At 40.7% G+C, this 18,730-nt stretch overlaps 1 protein-coding gene across 1 annotated transcript in view; it reads left to right on the forward strand.

Moving 5' to 3' along the window:
* The window catches only part of dnm1a (dynamin 1a), a gene marked incomplete at both ends in the record, with an annotated part of 49,381 nt that overhangs the window by 23,829 nt on the left and 6,822 nt on the right, over positions 1-18,730 (forward strand). The window contains 3 exons of the mRNA XM_083902350.1: positions 324-394; positions 548-599; positions 5,175-5,288. Of these exons, the coding sequence (XP_083758476.1) occupies positions 324-394; positions 548-599; positions 5,175-5,288 (237 nt within the window). The remainder of the gene's footprint in view (positions 1-323; positions 395-547; positions 600-5,174; positions 5,289-18,730) is intronic.

Below are 18,730 nucleotides of genomic sequence, written 5' to 3' on the forward strand. Positions count from 1 at the left end.
AACGGATCACATTTCATTTACACTGAAAAGTACAGTGCATGTTTTATTTTCTTCGTTATTATATCTCGCAGAATGTGATAAATCATGAGCTTGGTGTCTTATGATTATGATTAATGATACTTTTTCTACAAACACAAACACAGATCACCAGAACTAATTGAAGAGATACTTTGAGAAATACTGTACACAGCGGCATTAAGAGAGCAAACAAAAGCAAAAGGGATTTTCCCAGGAAGGATTTCTAAAATATGAATGAATAGGAAACATATTGGCATGGTATTTATTCCTTTATTTTTTACATCTCTCTTATTGTCTGTGTTCAGGTGCTGCTGATGATCGATATCGAGTTGTCCTACATGAACACCAACCATGAGGACTTTATCGGATTTGCTAAGTAAGTTATTGTTCTCTCCAATCGTAGAGAGAGAGTATTAATCCAGAGCAGCTGTTATAGTTTATTGTTTACATGTGCTGGTTGAGGTCAGACCACGGTATGTGAGGATGATGATGATGATGGCGGTGATGTTTTTTGGTTTTTTTTGTGCAGTGCTCAACAGAGGATCAACCAAATGAACAAGAAGAAGGCAGCTGGCAACCAGGTACTTTAATCACATCCATGCAGACACAGAGGTGTGCCTTTTTTCTTCAGGTTACTTTAATCCACAGGAACATGAGTCTGTGCTGAATCCATCTGTTCCGTCTGTCAGCCCCAAACATGAATGTTGAGCTCCATGCAGTCTCTCCCCCGAGGCCTCGCTCTGGTAGCACTTAGCTGTCTGTTTTGTGCATGCTAAATGTAGCACGGCTACACAGTATCTTGTTACCCTGGGCAACAGTCCACATCCTACACACAATGCGGCTCTTGCAGTGTGCGGCGCTCACAAATGCAGCGCAAGCACTAATGGACAACAGTTGTGGAATCCCGAGGCACGAAATGTCATGCGTGGTGGACGCTCTCGTTGAAAGCTCTGACAGCAACATTCAGAAACGTTAATATCAATCCAAAGGAAGGCATTTCAAAATATGTCAGGCAACATTTCACAATCCTCACAGTCTGTCCTTTTATGAAGAGAAAATGTTTGACTGTTTAAGTGTCGATCTGTGTCGAGATGAAACACAATCTTACAAAACGAGACTTATAACAAATAAACGGCCGGTATTGACTCTTCTTGATGACCAATTAAAGCGCTTTACGCAACATTTTTGTTTGCTATTCACCCATACATACAGCACATGTGCAGTATATGATGCCTATCACACACCTGTGTTACCATTCAGACTCATGTAGACCGGCAGAACTAGTGATCACACCTTGACCTCAGTTAGAAAATGACCTAAAAAAAACTAAACTGAATATTTTGTGATTTGCAAATATTTTGCTCGTCCTGTTGAACTTTATTAAAATCTACAGAGCTTCACAAATGTATTAGACCATCACCCAATGTAAAGTTTATGCCACATCTGCCCTAAATTAACACTATAAAATATTTTTTATGTTATGTTTCTGTAATACACAAGTATGTAGAAGCTCTTTGACCCAAATCGTATTTTTAATGCTAAAATGTTGTTTTTATTGTTATCCATGGTTATTTCTTAACTACAATGTGAAATGATAGTTATTTATTTGCATTCCTGAACAGAAAAATTTGTTTTAGTGGTTGAATGTTATGACTTTCTCAGAGAAGCCCAGTGAGGCGGCTCAAATTTTGGTATAAAAGGGTGAATTAAGTATGTTATTTGCCAAATAAAATACAATATAATGTTTATTTTTTTAAATATATATTTTAAATTAAAAAAAAAATATATTTTTCATGACAGTTGGTCTCATAAATGTGTATATTTTTTGAAAAGTCTGCCAAATAAGGGAAACACAGTTGGTTAACAAAAAACAAAACAAAAAAAACATAATAACTATCTAATAACCAAACTCCACTGTAACTGGGTAAAGTAGATGGCTATAACAGCCTTTTTTATTCTGCATTTTGAAGCTTCTTGTGTTCTGTAATTTATCTGTATACTTTCATTCTTTTAAACTTTTATCTGTCAGTTATATTTCCCTCTGCTCTATTCTTCATTAATTTCCTGTATCTTCCCAGTGATTTCTCTTTTTGTGCTGTGTCTTCCCTTCTTTTCCTTCTCTCTCTGTGGTTTTGCTCCTCCAGGATGAAATCATGGTGAGTAGTGTGTGTGTGTGTGTGTGTGAGTGTGTGATTTCTGTGCATGACTGTCATGCACATGTTCTCATGTCTTTGATACTCTTTGATGCATATGCCGGGCCGTGCATGTGTTTACATCTGGGTTGTATTTGTGTTGGATCACGGCTCAAATTAATTGTTACAAATTATGCTGATAACTTTCGTCACAATTTAATTGTGTCTTAACTCAATGCAGTGGTGTTAAAGGACCAGACGGGCAGTAACACACACATGTGAATGAATGACTGGTCGATGAATTCATGAATGTGTGGACGTGCATGTGTGTCTGAAATGAGCTTCACTCACTGTAGGCAGGTGGCTGTAGTGAGGATGCTTGGCTGCTTCCCTGTCTTGTACAGCTGTGTCCACCCTAGAACACTCTTAACTCTGAATACTATGTCCCCATTGCTACATACATTCCAATGACTATTGTCCCTAGGACATTAGATAAATAGAATTGCATTCACATGCTTGAGAAATACTAAGCCATTGACAGAAAATCAGCCTTTCCCCAACGGAAAAAAAACAACAATGTTGTCCAATAAACTGAAGAGAAGACGAGTTAAAGAAGATTTGTGCCATATTTTATCATCTTTTTTCCCTCTAAATGGGAACATAATTTATAAAACTGACATAATTTTGGCCCCTGGTGGCTGTTCAGCTTCAACTGGCAAACCAACAGTCTGTGGGCTTTTCTTCTGCTGTTTGAACTCGATAAAGAGAGAGGATTACTATATAAAAAAGTGTAGATTAAAGGAGTATTGGAAACAGTGATCAAACATACTTGCCACTGGACTTCATCTGTCTCGCTTCTTCTTAACAATTCCTTCTGAGCAGTTGCAGAAACCTGCAGTGAGACAGACATACTCCACCTCCACAGTTATCAGTTGTCATAATAACCACCCAGATTAGGGTCAGAGGTTAGGGGCACAGTGTAAACATAGTGGGGATCTTCACTTCCTGTTTATAAATGGCTGCAATTGACCCTTTAAGACCCCATGGCTTCTGTTCTCCTGCGAGCTGACTTAACTCTTGCCTGACCTCCGTAACTGTGGGATCCTTCAAAAGTCCACTTTGTACCAAAAAAAATAAGATTCACTGATTATTGACTTATCGATAAATAAGCTGATGAAAAGCCGATGAAAGAAAAGTGCGTGAGCAGCCAAGCTTTGTTCAGAACCACAAAACCGTGTCTTTGATTCAAGTCCAGATGTTTTCCAGGCACACAGTGATAGGTTTTCCCATATGGTATGAATTTTTATTTATCCTTATACTTTTTTTTATATATACACACACAAAAGGAGGTTGTTATACATGTTTTTTTATTTGCATTTTTGGACAAGTAAAAGTCATTTTGACTTGGAATGGTGCACCATAAACATAGCTCCATTATTGACTATGTTCGTTGATTACCATGAGAAGTTTATTGTTAGTCTGTTTCATATACAGTTTCTTGATGCATGAGTACTCAGTCGGGCACCAAATCCACAAGTGGAAACAGTATCCAGCTGTTTAAGGGATTTATCTTTTTTTTAATGTGAAATGAAATCATATACATATTTTGTTTTTACTATATTGTAGTAAAAACAAACAGGCTTGGGACAGCAGTATAACTGTGACATTGTAATGTAGTCCTAACCAGACACACTTTTTCTTAAATTTAGAAGATACTTATTTTTTGTTTGTGTAGATTTTTGTAGGTTTATTGTTTTAAAAACAGCACTCCAGGAAGCCAGGAAGTAGATTTAACTGGATGTTAACCAATTAAGCCTCACAGCCATTTGTCACTATAGCAGTGTTTAGGTCTTGTGTCAGCCCGACAACATTCTTGTGCCACACACAGGAAATTATTTGTTATATGTCAAGACAGATGGCGGCAATAGCAACATTGTGCTAGTAAAGCGTAACAGCAGGTTGGAAAACACGGGAGTGCACACGCAAAGTTTCAGAAGTGAATACTAATGCTTAAAAAAGCTGATTGTTTAGCAGTTTGTTTAGCAGACACTTCCTGCCCAGGCTCAGGTCTGATAGTATGACAGAACCTGTTTTATAGGTAGGTAGGTAGGTAGGTAGGTAGGTAGCTAGCTAGGTAGGTAGAAAGTAGGTAGATAGATAGAAAGACGGTGGGTAGGTAGGTAGCTAGCTCGCTAGCTAAGTAGAAAGTAGGTAGATAGATAGAAAGACAGTAGCTGGGTAGAAAGTAGGTAAATAGATAGAAAGTCTGTAGGTAGGTAGGTAGGTAGCTCGCTAGCTAGCTAGGTAGGTAGAAAGTAGGTAGATATATAGAAAGATGGTAGGTATGTAGGTAGCTCGCTAGCTAGATTATAGATTATAAAAATATATTTAAAAAATAAGAACATGAAGAACAAAAGTTACACACACACGAAGCACATAGACCAGCACTCAGGACTTAATTTACTGTATGGTTTCAGGAGGTTTGATACAAATGTTGTAGTTGTTCATCCCCCTCGCCTTCACCCTGCTTGACCCGCTGACCCCCTGCTGCCTCCTCAGTAGCCAGCTGTACTGTGCTGGGACTTGACCAACCTTGTGTATTATGGCCCATGCGTTGGCGTAGCTTTATAATGTTTTCTCCACATTTTCATTCAGCCTGAGAGAGGAGTTAACGATCGGTTCAAGGTAAATAATTCGCGCACCAAGTATACTGCTTTGTCTCCATAGTGTCTGTGTTGTGGAGAGAATGAAATGCAGAAGAGAGAAAAAAATAAATGTTTTTTTTAAGCCATGTAGGTGAGCCCCACTGTTTATTATGGGAATTTAGCAGCAGCGTCGTGATTACATTGTATATTGTTAGTGTATGTACAGTTTGTGTGATACATAAATAAACTGACAGATGTGATGTGAGGTTTGTGACTATACAGTACGTAGGAAGTAGATGGAGGATGAATTCACTCTGTTGTTTTTTTAAAATGATTTATAATGAGTTTTTCTTGCTCTGTGTGTCTGTGTTTTACTCAGGTGATCAGGAAAGGCTGGCTCACCATCAACAACATTGGCATCATGAAAGGAGGAGCCAAGGAGTACTGGTTTGTCCTCACGGCCGAGTCTCTGTCCTGGTACAAGGACGATGAGGTGAGACGGCTGTACTTCTTTTTGCTTTTCTGATAACAGGTTATTGAAAGACACATTTTCACCTTTTCTCTCCTTTCTACACAAACATAGTATTGAAACTGGACTGGAAGTTGTCACAGGCTTGGACTCGCTGTCCGTCTGGAACTCCGACAAAATAATTATACGTATCTAATGTTTGTCAGATTATAAACGTTGGATACTTAGAATTATTTTGTCGGATGTCGACAGGGGAAAACCTGGGGAACAAGTTCCAGACGGACAGCGACTCCAAGCCTGTGACTTCTTCCGGAACTCACCCATCGTTAATTTAATCACTGACACCTGTGATTCTTCTACTGTGACCTGTCAAAATGGCTGCTGTGCAAAGTCATTACAAGGCTGTACCAGTTCACTGAGCAGTGGAGGAGGTAGCCACAGTCTTATTGTCTCCAGGCCTTTAGCCACAAACACCCGTTGAGTGTGTGTGTGTCAAACAAACCTATCTTTGTGAGGACATTTCGGCTGGTCCACACAACTTTAACAGGATTTTTTAGGGGATCAAGGCCTGGTTTTGGGGTTAAGGTAAGGGTTAGGCGTTTAGTTGTGATGGTTATGGTTAGGAGAAGTCTATGAGTGTCCACACAAAGGATACAAAACCAGCATGTGTGTGTGTGTGCGTGTGTGTGTGTATTACTGAGAAGGCCTTTTCCAAAAAGTCAAGACCCCCCAATATGTCAGACACCAAAGCTGGCATACACATGTGCATACCAGAGCCCCCTGCCCTGCTCCCAATCACTCACACACACACACACACATGCACAAGCACACACGCGCACAAGCACACACACATACAAGCTGCTTCTAATAAACTTATTTCATTTCAAAGAAAGGGTGCAAGAGCAAGTCGGACTGGTTTGTAGGGGAGGAGACAGGAGTGTCTTTTGTTAACTGGTGAGCAGCAGGAGTAACAAGGACCATGTGAAAGGAGAGAAAGTGTACAAGAAAAGAGGGTAAAGGGTTGACTTTCATTATTCTCTCCCCTTACCTTTTTTTCCCCCCTTCCTCTCCGTTCAAAATTCATCCCCCCAAAAAACCAGAGGAAAAAGTCCTCTTTATCCAGGTCACCATCTGTCCATTCTCTTTCTGTCTCATACTTTCCTTGTCAACCTCTGTTTCTCCTCCATCCCATCCCGCCATCCATCCCCACCTTCCCGCTTGTACTGTATATTTATTTGAACATGGAAAAAATGAGGGTGTGTGGGGAGACCCAAAACCAACACACTGTGATGGTGTCAAAGCTCAGAGCCAAGGCTCTGCAGAAAAAAAGAAAGAAAGAAAAGAATGAGAAAGAAAGTAAAGAAAAGAAAAAAAGAAACTTCTCATTATGTTTCCTATCCATGCTTAACATTTTATGTAGTCCAGATACACACCCTTGAGGGTAGTGCACTCATGAGGGCTTATGCATATACGTGCACCTGGTCAAATACCAGCCAAGATACACACAGGTGATTAAAACACATTTATGCTTTTTAATCTATTTTTATTTTGTCGCCGTTTCATATAAAACACATTGTGACATTGTGTTTCTCACAGTGCCATCTCATGGGTCAGCTGTCGTCATGGGGAAAACCCTCACCGTACACACACACACACACACACACACACACACACACACACACACCCCAGACACTAATAATAACTTTCAACCCTAACTAGTGGTGCCAGGATGTTTCGGTTAGTGTGTGTGTGTGTGTGTGTGTGTGTGTGTGTGTGTGTGTGTGTGTGTGTGTGTGTGTGTGTGTGTGTGTGTGTGTGTGTGTGTGTGTGTGTGTGTGTGTGTGTGTGTGTGTGTTTCCATAAACCTTCTGGTCTGTATTACCACAGGACATGCCAATACTTTGAATCAGGCTAAAAAGCTTCCCCAAAGCAGGGAGAAACACAGCGACGTACAGTAATAATGGAGGGGGAGTATGATGTTATTCTTATGTTTATACTCACAAGCAAATTTCACAATAAAGCACATCGTATCGTGTTGTATTATACTGTATCGTATCGCGTGTACCCTGCATGTGCGACAATGCCACACAGGCAAACACAACGATTTATTGGCAGTCATGACTTCTCTTTTCTGTGCTTTAGTGGCTGTGGGATGTATTGTCTTTGGATGCCCTTTTGGCTCTCAACATGTGTGTGTGTGTGTGTGTGTGTGTGTGTGTGTGTGTGCCTGGGTTTCCCTGCTCCTGCTGTAAAGCTGCCAGAAAGCCAGACTTGCCTGGTGATCCCAGCTGTAAACATCCTGGGGGAAAACAGCAGACTGCTGCTTTAAAAACACACTCACCAGAAACATGCCTGCTACACAGCATGTGTGTGTATGTGTCTTCATGTATGGGTGTGTTAACTCATTGGAGCATATTTGAAAAAAAAAACAAAAAAACAACAACAAGAAAACATGGTGGGCTCAGTGGCAGGGCTCTAAATGGAAAGAGGTCGGTTTGTGGTTTTCACTCCTGCAGTGATCTTTTGTGACGGGACACCATGTGAATGTTTCCGCCCTCTACTTTGCTTTTTTTGTGTGTATTTGAGGGTTCAGAAAGGCATAAGCAGTGGGGTTGACTTTATCAAAGATGAGCTGTCTCCGAGACAAACTGTGGCGGGGAAAAGTAAACATCATGGAAAAAAACGAGACGCGGGGTCCGAGCTGAAGCGCGTTGAAGTTTCACATGACGTCACTTTACAAACACTGAAGGCCCGCAAAAACCATTTTCTGCTATACAAAGACTGGCGAACAGACAATGACAGAGTGGCTGCTCTTTCAACATTTTTCTAGGGTGGCTTCCTGCCGCTCTGCACGTTACATGGTCATTTGAGGTAAAGCTGCCACAAATTGATGCAGGGAAGGCAGAGACGTAATTGTACATTTTCAGTGTGACGCTGGGGGTTTACTCCATGTTTTACTTATCTTTTTGACTCGGTTTTTTTCATCCGTGCGGTTGATCTTTTTTTGGTTTGGTAGAAAAATAAACAATATGCTGAGAATGCCATTCAACCACCGCGTATATATATTTATATGATCTCTTTATATTCTTCCATGTTTGTGTCATTTTCCTCTTTTCCCCACACCGTGAAACCTTCTGAAAAAGAAACATTCAGCACATTCAGGTTGAGTTCAAAACATCTTTATTTATTTTTTTTAAATTTTACATTTACAATTTTAGCTCTACAACAAAAGAAAAGATAGAAAGAAAAAAAAGAGATATATTTAAACAATAACTTTGTGTCTTTTTATAGATGAAAGAATAATGTGTCAGTCTTTCATAAATTCAAGCCAGACGAGGGCCCGGCCTCTGTGGTGGGGCCTCTGGTTGCTTTATTTAGGCCTTGTCCAGATGAGCGAGGGGTGGTGCTGCGTGTTCCCACAGCCTGATGTGCTTGTGCCCGGTAGATGCCCTCTTTCTCTCTCTCTGTCTCTTTCTGTCTTTTTGTGGTGTCCCGTGTTTCCCCAGCCAGCCTAACCAATGTGCAGACTACTGTACAACCACTACTTCCTGAACAGGTAGTCTGAACACTGGGCAGGCGAGCTGGGCGGCTGAAGGAGACTGTGGAGAAGCTGTTTTTTCATACATTCACTTCTACACAAACTCTACTCACTGTGAATCCATTAGCAGACTCCCTGAGTGCAGCAGCTCCTCCTGCTCGGACTTCAGCAAAGTGCTGATCAGGCTGATGGAGAAGAAACCGCATGTGAGTGATGGATGGAGGTGGTGGTGGTGGTGGAGGAGGAGGAGGTAAAGAGAGGTTAGACAGAGGTGACAGACACTGATTGGCACATTCAGCAACATTCCCTCCTGTTTCCTGCTGTGAGACGCAGCATTCCTCATCAACTTCTGCAAGGGAAAACCGCAGCATGCAGAAAGCAATTCTGAATGGACCACAAAATGATGACCAAAAAAAATAAATCATTAATTCAGTGAATTTTGTGTATATGTCCTTGTATTACGATTAAAACTCTTCCCAAACTAAAGATAAAGCTACGCTTTACTTTAAATTAAAGCAGAAAAGACAAATATTAAAGTAACTACACAAGGTGATCTGTCTGACCCTTGGGCCTAAAATAAATAAATATAAGCCAGAACAAAAAGTGAGATGTTTCTATTAGAAGTTAAGAACATCAGAAGATTCTTGGTTCCTGGTCAGTACATTTTAAAGAATAGTTGCGCTCAGCTCTCACTCAGCAGCTCCTGCTGTAAACTATCATTGACACACATCATTACAGAAAAGAAAGATGTATTTCCTTGTCGGAGGAGATACCTGTGACCTTGATAATCTTCTTCTGCCTCCTCTCTGCTGATATTGTGTCTCGGCCTCTAATTAGCAGCCACTTCATCTCCCGACGGCGGTTGTTTCGTTCAGAGCGGCCGCAAACTTTACTTCTGCTTCCGAGAGCGGGAAGGCGAAAAAAAAACAGAAAAAAAAGAAAAGATGCTCCAGTAACAAGCAAGATGAACCGGCTGGAAGCTCAACGTGGCAAAGGACTGGCCACCAAGTTTCCCCTTCAGGAGACAGAAGGAGAAAAAGGAATGAGAGAGAGGAGATATGGAGGGAGAAGGAGGAGGAGTTTGCCGGCCCCCCATTTTTCCTTTCCTCTCTCCTCTTCTCTTCTTCCTCTCTCCCCTCCCTCTGTCTGGCTTTTTTCCCCCTCCCTCCCTCCTTCCCTCCTTCTCTCTCTCTTGCTTTCCTTCTTTCTTCTCTGACTTTTCGAGAGAAAGTGGAAGGTCAAAGGTGAACAGGAAGTGAGACACATTCATTTGGCATGTGTGCCCGTTAAGTTTGGAAAAGGAGCGTGTGGATTGGCCGGGCGAGGGAATGGAGCGCTTTTTTTAGTGGACGCGCATGTGGGCAGACGGGAGGACGCTTGTCCTCTCAAGTGGTGGAAATCCGAGTGTTTGTTCATAAGCATGTGCATGTTCTCGCCTTCCATGCAGTGTCTGTGCATGTGTCTACTTCTGGTGCATGTGTGTTTTTTTTTTCGGATGATGGATCTCTGTGTAGGAGTGAGGTTGGAGGAGAGCAGAGGCTCCATGGTCTTTGTAGAGAGGGCAGGAATGTCGGCGTTTTCTTGGCAAGCAGGAGGAAGCCTTGTAATAACTCCAGATGTGCAGCCCTGTGGTCTCCATCTCTCTCTCTCTCTCTCTTGCTCCCTCTGTTTTTACTTCTAAAGCTGATTTCCTCTCCCTGTCCGACTGGAATAAAGAGCCCTTTATGCAGCTCTGCAGCCTTCTCAACACACACACACACACATGCGGAGAGGGGGGTGGAGGAGGAGGAGGTGGAGCTGATTGGAGGGGGTGACATACAACTGGTAAATCAGAACCAGAGCCGAGGAGCAGTTGTGTGTTTGATCGAACAAGGAGGAAAAAAAAAAGTCTGTGTGATTCACAGTTAAGAGTCAAAGTAGTTGGCTACGTTGGCTGTGCTCACCTTCATTTCACACACACTCACACATTCCTGTTTTGGTTTCATTCCTCTGGCAGTCTGGAGTAATCAGCAATAGTGATTCCAGGTGTGTGTGTGTGCATGTGTGTGTGTGTGTGTGTGTGTGTGTGTGCGTGCAGAGGTGGCTGAGGCCGTGTGTTTGTTTAAGCTACGGTTTCTGAGCTCCAACCTGAGCTCCAAATCAAAGCAGGCATGATCTCTGGAGACACCAGTCAGCAGTATACTGGCAGGGATGGAGGGATGAGGAGGGGGGAAAAGGTGAAAAGAAGAACGGAGATTTAAAAAAAAAAGGGGGGGAAACGTAGAAATGTGTGGGGCAAAAAAAGGAGGTAAAAGAACGGGGGCCAGAAAAATATAAATGTATCTGCAGGAACCATGAGAAAGAGAAGATAATGACACAAATCAAATCCTCACTCACAGGATTACTGTTGCAGTTAGGTTTTGGCCTCATGGTTTGTAAGAAATAAATTTTAATGAGTGGGTGGGGGAAGCACTGCGGTCGCACCAACATTGTTTCCACTGTTTGGATGACCAGGCAGGCAGCTTCCTTTTCAAACTATTAATCAGTAAAGCCAGAAATACTGGGAAAGTATGCACACACACATACAGTTTATCTGACTTTGTGTTCATACTCGTTGTATTTTTGCATTAAAAAAGAATGACTTTGTCAGTCTTTGTAGGTATAATTGCACCTTTTTGTTGTTGTGGTGAGGCTTTTGTGTGTCGATTCATACAGGAGTGTGTACAACAAAGTGTCCTCACCTGATGTCTTTTTTTTATTTACAAAGTCTCTCAACTAATTCCATGAATAGTAATGAGATAACACGGCAAAATAGTTTCCACGCTTCTCGGGCTATAACGTGCGGAATCTCATAAATAACGCCCGCGGCTGTTTCCCCCACGCCCGCCCGCCCGCCCGCTGAAACAAGAAACCAAGAGACCGACAACTATTTTTCCAAAAAGATAGTGGTGTGGTCAAAGTGTCAGAAATAAGATACTCAGTTTGGGAAGTGTGCTGATTCTCTTTCTGGCAGCGTAAGATGAGAACATTTTTATCATTCTCATGAATAAGAGGCTACAGTGGGTGAGCTAGTGCAGGGTCGAAAGACGGCGAATGAGAAAACAGGTCGTCTAACACCAAAACACAAAGATTTAACATTGCTTTAGGATAAAGCATCTTATTCTAATTCTAAAAGTCCGTGTTTTATTCCTAACGGAAGAGTCAGTAAGTCAACGTGACCGTCTTTCCTTATCTGTGGTGAGTTTTAAAAGGCTTTCGCCAACTGTCAAGTGTAAAGGATGATTAATAAATTAGAGCTGGCAATGAAAATGACGACAGTGTTTAGTGAAGATAAGAAAAAGAACTTCATGAGACCTTTGACCTTTTAAAACAACTGTTCAAAAAAAAACAGAGAAAAATAAATCTCTGACTCTCACTGGGAAATTGTTGTCCGTGATTATAACAGAGGAGCAAGAGCTGAGTGATGACCATAGTGTGGTCCAAGGGAGCCAGGATAATTTGTGGATAATTAAATGTTTATTCTTTCTGACTGATGAGATAAGTGACGAATGCGTGTGTTTTCCTTTGTGTGATTTATCGTTTGGGCTGATTGTTCTCTGCGTATCTACAGCAGAGTGTTAATACAAAAGAGAGTGGACAGACAAAAGGAAGTCACAGTCAATTAGAATGAGTGTGTGTGTGTTTGTGTGGTAGTATGTAACAAATGTATTCTGTGGTTGATAACTTTCCATGTTGTGTGTATTTATATTTAGGTTAGGTTTAATTTCAAGAGTCACTTCTTTTCTTTTTTTTTTTACTGTATAATGAAAATCTCCACCCTTGGAACTACAGAGCTCTGGCACAATCCTGCCATAAAATCACGCCTTTCAAACAAACACACACACACACACACACACCCTGTTTGTAATTTGTAGCACCAGTCGTTCACACTTTTATATTCTGGCAGTTTATTTTACTACAACAAAAAAAAGTAGTGTAGCAGTTAATTTAGGTTGAACTGGGTAGTTAGGCATAAATTGACTACACTACACGAGTAAATACGCTCTTGGGTTTGAATTATAGAGTGCTGACGGTCAACAGACTGTTATATGGCTCTATTAATCTCACAAACTGTTAGTCACTTAGAAATGTCCTTATTTTTGAAGGAATTTCAATGAATATAACAATAAATGAATCAGGAATACACTCTATACATTGTTAATGCGATAAACGACTATTCTAGCTGCAGACGTCTGGTTTTTAATGTGAATATGTACATAGGTGTATTATTATTTCTAATCTTGTCAATATCTTGACTACATTTTCTATTCATTTTCATGAATAAAAGTGTGACTTTTAATGGAGAACACACACAAATTGTGTATGTGACCCCACATTTTTGAACGGTAGTGTAGATTGTGTAAAAGAATTATTGACAGGCCTATGTGTCACTATGATGTGTTATTTCCCCATAGGGGACTTGGAAATGTGTAACCTATCATAGCTGTTATTGCTTATATACCCCTGTGTGTGTGAAGACTGCACAGACACCAAAGAGACACAGGTTACACACAGCGTTTCCCTCCATCAGACAAGAGTCTCGAGACGTGTGGGGATTTTCACATGTGTTTATGTGGTTAGGAGAATGGGGTCTTCCCTTCCCTTCCCTCCCTCCCTCCGTCCTTCCCTCCTCCTCCTTTCACTCTTTGGTGGTCACCGATGATTGATCACATGTCCTGGCTAGCCCCAAGGTTGTTATACTGACCTCCTGCAAGAAGTAAAGCAAGATCAGATCATTAACTGCCTAGCAATTAGCCGCGAGACAGGAAGGTATCACTGACCCGCTAACTGGCATGCAGCCGTGCAGCCGGACTGCTGGCTGAATGTGTCATTGTCATGTGGACAGACACCACGCTTCCTCTCGCCGTCAAAGAAGTTTATTTTTGTTTGTGCTCGTTCCCACAGGAAGAGCCGAGCCGAGCGCGGAGGCTGTCACTTTTAAAAAAATAAAAGAAATGATGACGGCTGAATCAGACGTGATTGGACAGAAATGTTCTAGCATCCAAATAAACCATAAAGTCATTAATCTTTTAATTTGTAATGACACACACACACAAAAAAACAGCCAGAGTATTTCCTTCACTAATGAAAGTGGACACGTCAGATTAGATATGTCATCCGGTTACATGATACTTTAAAGCTGTAGTGCATAACTTTTTAAATGCAAACAAATGTCTGTTACATTCAAACCGCTGTCAGATAAGTTCACACAGTGTTGATTAAGACTATCAGCTCCACAAGACTCTTTGTGTTTTTAGGACAGAAGACGGCAACAGTGCACTAGAAAAGAGAGACAGCTGGAGATACACTATCTTTCTAAAAATTTGGGCTCACCTATATAGATTTTTTTGTGTTTTCCATTAAAAGTGATACTTTTATTCATCAAAAAAGTTGCAAAATGAATAGAAAATATAGTCAAGACATTGACAAGGTTAGAAATAATGATTTTTATCCAACATAATTAATTTTCCCGTCAAAGAACCAGCAAAAAGGGTTTTCAAGGTTTTTCTCACCCGAATCATAACCTATTGTCCAATAGCCTTCTAACGCGATTCTAAAGCAGCTAGAATAGTCGTTTACCACATTAACAATGTAGAGTGTATTTCTGATTCATTTAATGTTATATTCATTGAAAAAAATAGCTTTTCCTTTCAAAAATAAGGATTTCTAAGTGAGCCCAAACTTTTGAACATCAATGTAGGTTGGCATATGACAGTGGAAAATTCAGTTTCAAAAGTGATTTCTACTGCTCAAAAGTCATTTTGCAGTTTTACAAAATTGTGCCCCCACCTGCCTCTGGGCTGCTGCTGTATACACAAGCGCTCCCTTTGGCTACATCCACACGGACATGGCATGAAACTTAAACGATATATTTCTTTGCAGTTTAAAAAAGAAGGGTTAGGTTTAAGGCAGCATAGTTTCAGGAAATTACTAAAAAATGCTGTGGTGCATATGCCATTATGACGCTGTAACGCTACACCATAAACAGAGAAGAAGAAGTTGTGCACGCTATTAATAACAGAAACGGAGGCAGAATGAATCGAGCCAGGAGAAAGAAAGGGAAATAAAGAAAGACTATAAAAGTTTTCATAAAGCAAACAGACCAGACAACAGTGTTGACAACTTTTTTCTGCACCCCTGTGTGTAAAATCGGTAAAAACAAGACGTGTTCTTGTGATGTCTAGTGTATTTTCAGGGCAACTTGAGTTACTTTTCATTGACAGTAGTTGGTAACACAGTCAAACACTGTGGAACATAGACAGCATCATTTTACTCTGTCTAGAAGAGGTTTTTCCCGCTCTGGCAGCCGTGTTAAGAAAATACAGTTTCAGGTCTCCTGTTCACCTTTGACCTTTCCACTTTCTCTCAATGGCAGTCCCATTTTCAGATGTAAGGACGCGGCATAAACATAATGTTACATGTTACATCATTTCTGTTCACGAAGACAAAAACAGAGGCAGAATAACAACACAAAAAGATAAATAACGATATAAATCACCGGTAGTTACAGATGGCAGCTTTAATTACTAGAAAGTGAGGACAGTGGTCCAGGCTGATTTGTTATGAGAATCATTACTCAGCTTTGTAGCTGAGTGAGTCATGATTAACCATGTTTTTACACAAGGTCTCAGAATAGACGCAGTCTATCTGTTCCCATGTGGTCATTCTCCCCTCTCAATTGTTCGCCGTTGCTGATTCGAATGTTGGCAGCATGTGGTTTCACTTTAGTTGAAATAAAATTAAGTTTCATTGAATGCTGCGTCTGCTGTTCCTCCAAGACATATTACTCACTGACCAAACTGAATTCTTTTTTTCTTTTCTTTTTTATAACAAACATGTTTGATAAAAGCTCTTTATGGATTTGTTTAATAGCACTGAAATACTCTTAAGTGCAGATGCTCGAGAGGCTTTTTCTCAAACCCACTGAGTCTCATTCTCCTTACGTCTTTCCACATCCCCATCATGTAAGAGTTACAGAACCGCTCTCTGTGTTTAATTTTTCTTTTTTTTTTTATTCTCCCCCCTTTCAGTCAGAACTCAATAGGGGAATGGCAGAAGAATGGAGGGAAAGAAAAACGGAGGGAGGTGAGGAGGAGGGTTGTGAAAATTGCCGTTGGCTGCCACCCAGGGCCCAGTCTTTGTGGTAATGAAGGGTTAGAAGCAGCGTTATTGCTCCCAGATGCCGTGCGGGTTCTCTGCGGCCCTTTGATGCGCGGCCCAAGTCACCAGACTCCCGTCAACATGCACACTACCACACACACATACACACACACACACACACACACACAGACACACACACACATAAAGACATGCAGCCTCTTAAAACAACATGGATGCCATTAACGACTATCTACTCGGTTTTGCCCACCAAACTCAGATTGGTTTCAGAGTGTTAATTGGATATGGTTATGTATTGTCCGTGTGTGTGTGTGTGTGTGTGTGTGTGTGTGTGTAGTGTGTGTGTGAGGCCATATTTCATCTAAATTTTTGACTCCATGTTTGAGTTATTTGAGACGTTTTTCTGGACGGAGCGGTGAAGTGCCTTTATGAATTCAGAAGTGAACTTCCTCTGGCTTTTCATAATTAGCCTGTGATTACTCACTAGCAAAACAAAACCATGGAAAGTACTTTGCTTGCACACTGCTCCAAACGCCACAGGTTAACTACCAAGTCTGCTGCGTGTGTGTGTGTGAGAGAGAGAGAGAGTGAAAGAGAGTTACATATATGTTCAATTGAAGGCGTAAAGCTGCCATATGTAACATATGTAAGATTGTTGTTGTAGCTGATGTTAGTAAACTGCCTCTGTTTAGCAGAAACGATGTAACCTGATTCGTTTGCCGCATCCTTCATCTGAAAAAGGGCTCTGTCAAGCAACGGCGGGTTTCCATCTTGGTACAGTTCGGTTTGGCACAGTACGGTACAGTGAGGAACAGTAAAGCCCTCGGTCAGGCTTGCATTTCGACTGAGAACAGTGTCTTTACTTGGTGGATATATGTTATTATTTGCTTAACTATTTTTTATTTTATTTATAGGAAATTATTTTACTTTGAAATTCTATGTGTTCACTACCTGCAAACAGCAGCACTTAATGTAGACCAGAGGTCTCAAACTTGTGGCTCGAGGGTCATTATGTGGCCCTCCAATTAATTTCATGTGACCCAACACTTAATATCAAATCATTTTAATTAAGTCTGCCTGCTTTTAATTGTGAACTATATATCAGTCCATATCAACACAGACACTTTTATTTTGAAATTCTGCAAATCCACTGCTGCTGAACAGTTGCTTTTCCCCAAAAATTAATTAAAAATAAATAAATAAATATTTTACTTAACTGGCCCCCTACTGGCCAGCCTAGATATCCTTATTTGAGTTTGAGAGCCCTGCTTTCAGTCTAGCTTTAAGTTGAAAGAGTCACACTTTGACAGAGTCAGCAGATCTGTCAAAGGCCCCCAAAAAAGCTCGACCTCTATATGAGTCCTTAAGTGGCTGTTTGGGACAGACGTCAAAAAATGTGCTTATTTTAACCACAGAGAGCTGTTGAGTGAGGACGACGTTACACGGAAGGGACCCTAAACACGTCGTGCTCTTTCGGTAAAGAGAACCGGAGTCTAAATGTAACAGTGAGCCAGGGAAGAGAGACAAGGACAAACTCTCTGTTTGACCTACACACAGCCTTGCAGCAGCTAGAGTTCTGAACGGCCTGCAAAGAAGAGAAAAGTGCGTTACATTAATCAGTAATGAAGATGATTGTCATGATGGGGGGAAAAAAAAAGAAAATACTGTTCAGAGAAACAATAATGGCTGCAACAGATAAAAACAACAATGTGGAGTGATGGATTTGACATTCAAACGCCTGACGTGACGTTAAACACCCACAGTGCTGTCGAACATGAGGAGTTTAATGTAAACAGAACAGAAGCCTCTTGACACGCCAAGTTCTAGATTAGACGTTTGTCTTTATGTATAAAGTATACACTACCGTTCAAAGGTTTGGGGTCACTTAGAAATGTCCTTATTTTGAAGGAAAGCTCTTTTTTTCAATGAATATAACAATAAATGAATTCAGAAATACACTCTATACATTGTTAATGTGGTAAACGACTATTCTAGCTGCAAACGTCTGGTTTTTAATGGAATATGTACATAGGTGTATAGAGGCCCATTTCCAGTGTTCTAATGGTACATTGTGTTTGCTAATCACGTTAGAAGGCTATTGGATGATTAGAAAACCCTTGAAAACCCTTGTGCAATGATGTTAGCACAGCTGAAAACAACAACGTTTGAAGGGCAAAATGATTATTTTGAATAAAAATCATTATTTCTAATCTTGTCAATGTCTTGACTATATTTTCTATTCATTTTGCAACTCTTTCGGTGAATAAAAGTGTGACTTTTAATGGAAAACACAACAAAAATTGTATAGGTGACCCCAAACTTTTGAACAGTAGTGTAGGACTGTTTTCTTTTGTCTTCCTGTGTGTCTGTAGTCTGTACTTTTTCCTCGCCCCTGTCGAAGCGGCTTTTATTGGACCATATGGAAAAGCACTCAATCCCGAATTCCCTAAACACCTAAATATGCACACACATGCAAGATGAGCTGATTGACAGAGAGAGAGAGAGAAAACCCTGATAATATTTCCCAAGTGTGTGTCAGAATTCTCCTCCCATAATATTTAAATAATACTCATATGTATTCTATGTTTTCTGCTGTATTCATGCACCAGACTTCATTTTTCATCCACTCTCACACCTGAAAATGTGTCTTTTTTCCCTGCATTAATAATTTGATAATGTTTTAATCCATGTCTGCCAGTGCTTTAGGAGTTCAGTTTGTCTGTACTTTCCCCACATTATGCTCACACACACACACACACACACACACACACACACACACACACACACACAC

Source organism: Microchirus variegatus (assembly GCF_963457635.1).
Source record: "Microchirus variegatus genome assembly, chromosome: 16".
NCBI classification, from domain to species: Eukaryota; Metazoa; Chordata; class Actinopteri; order Pleuronectiformes; family Soleidae; genus Microchirus; species Microchirus variegatus.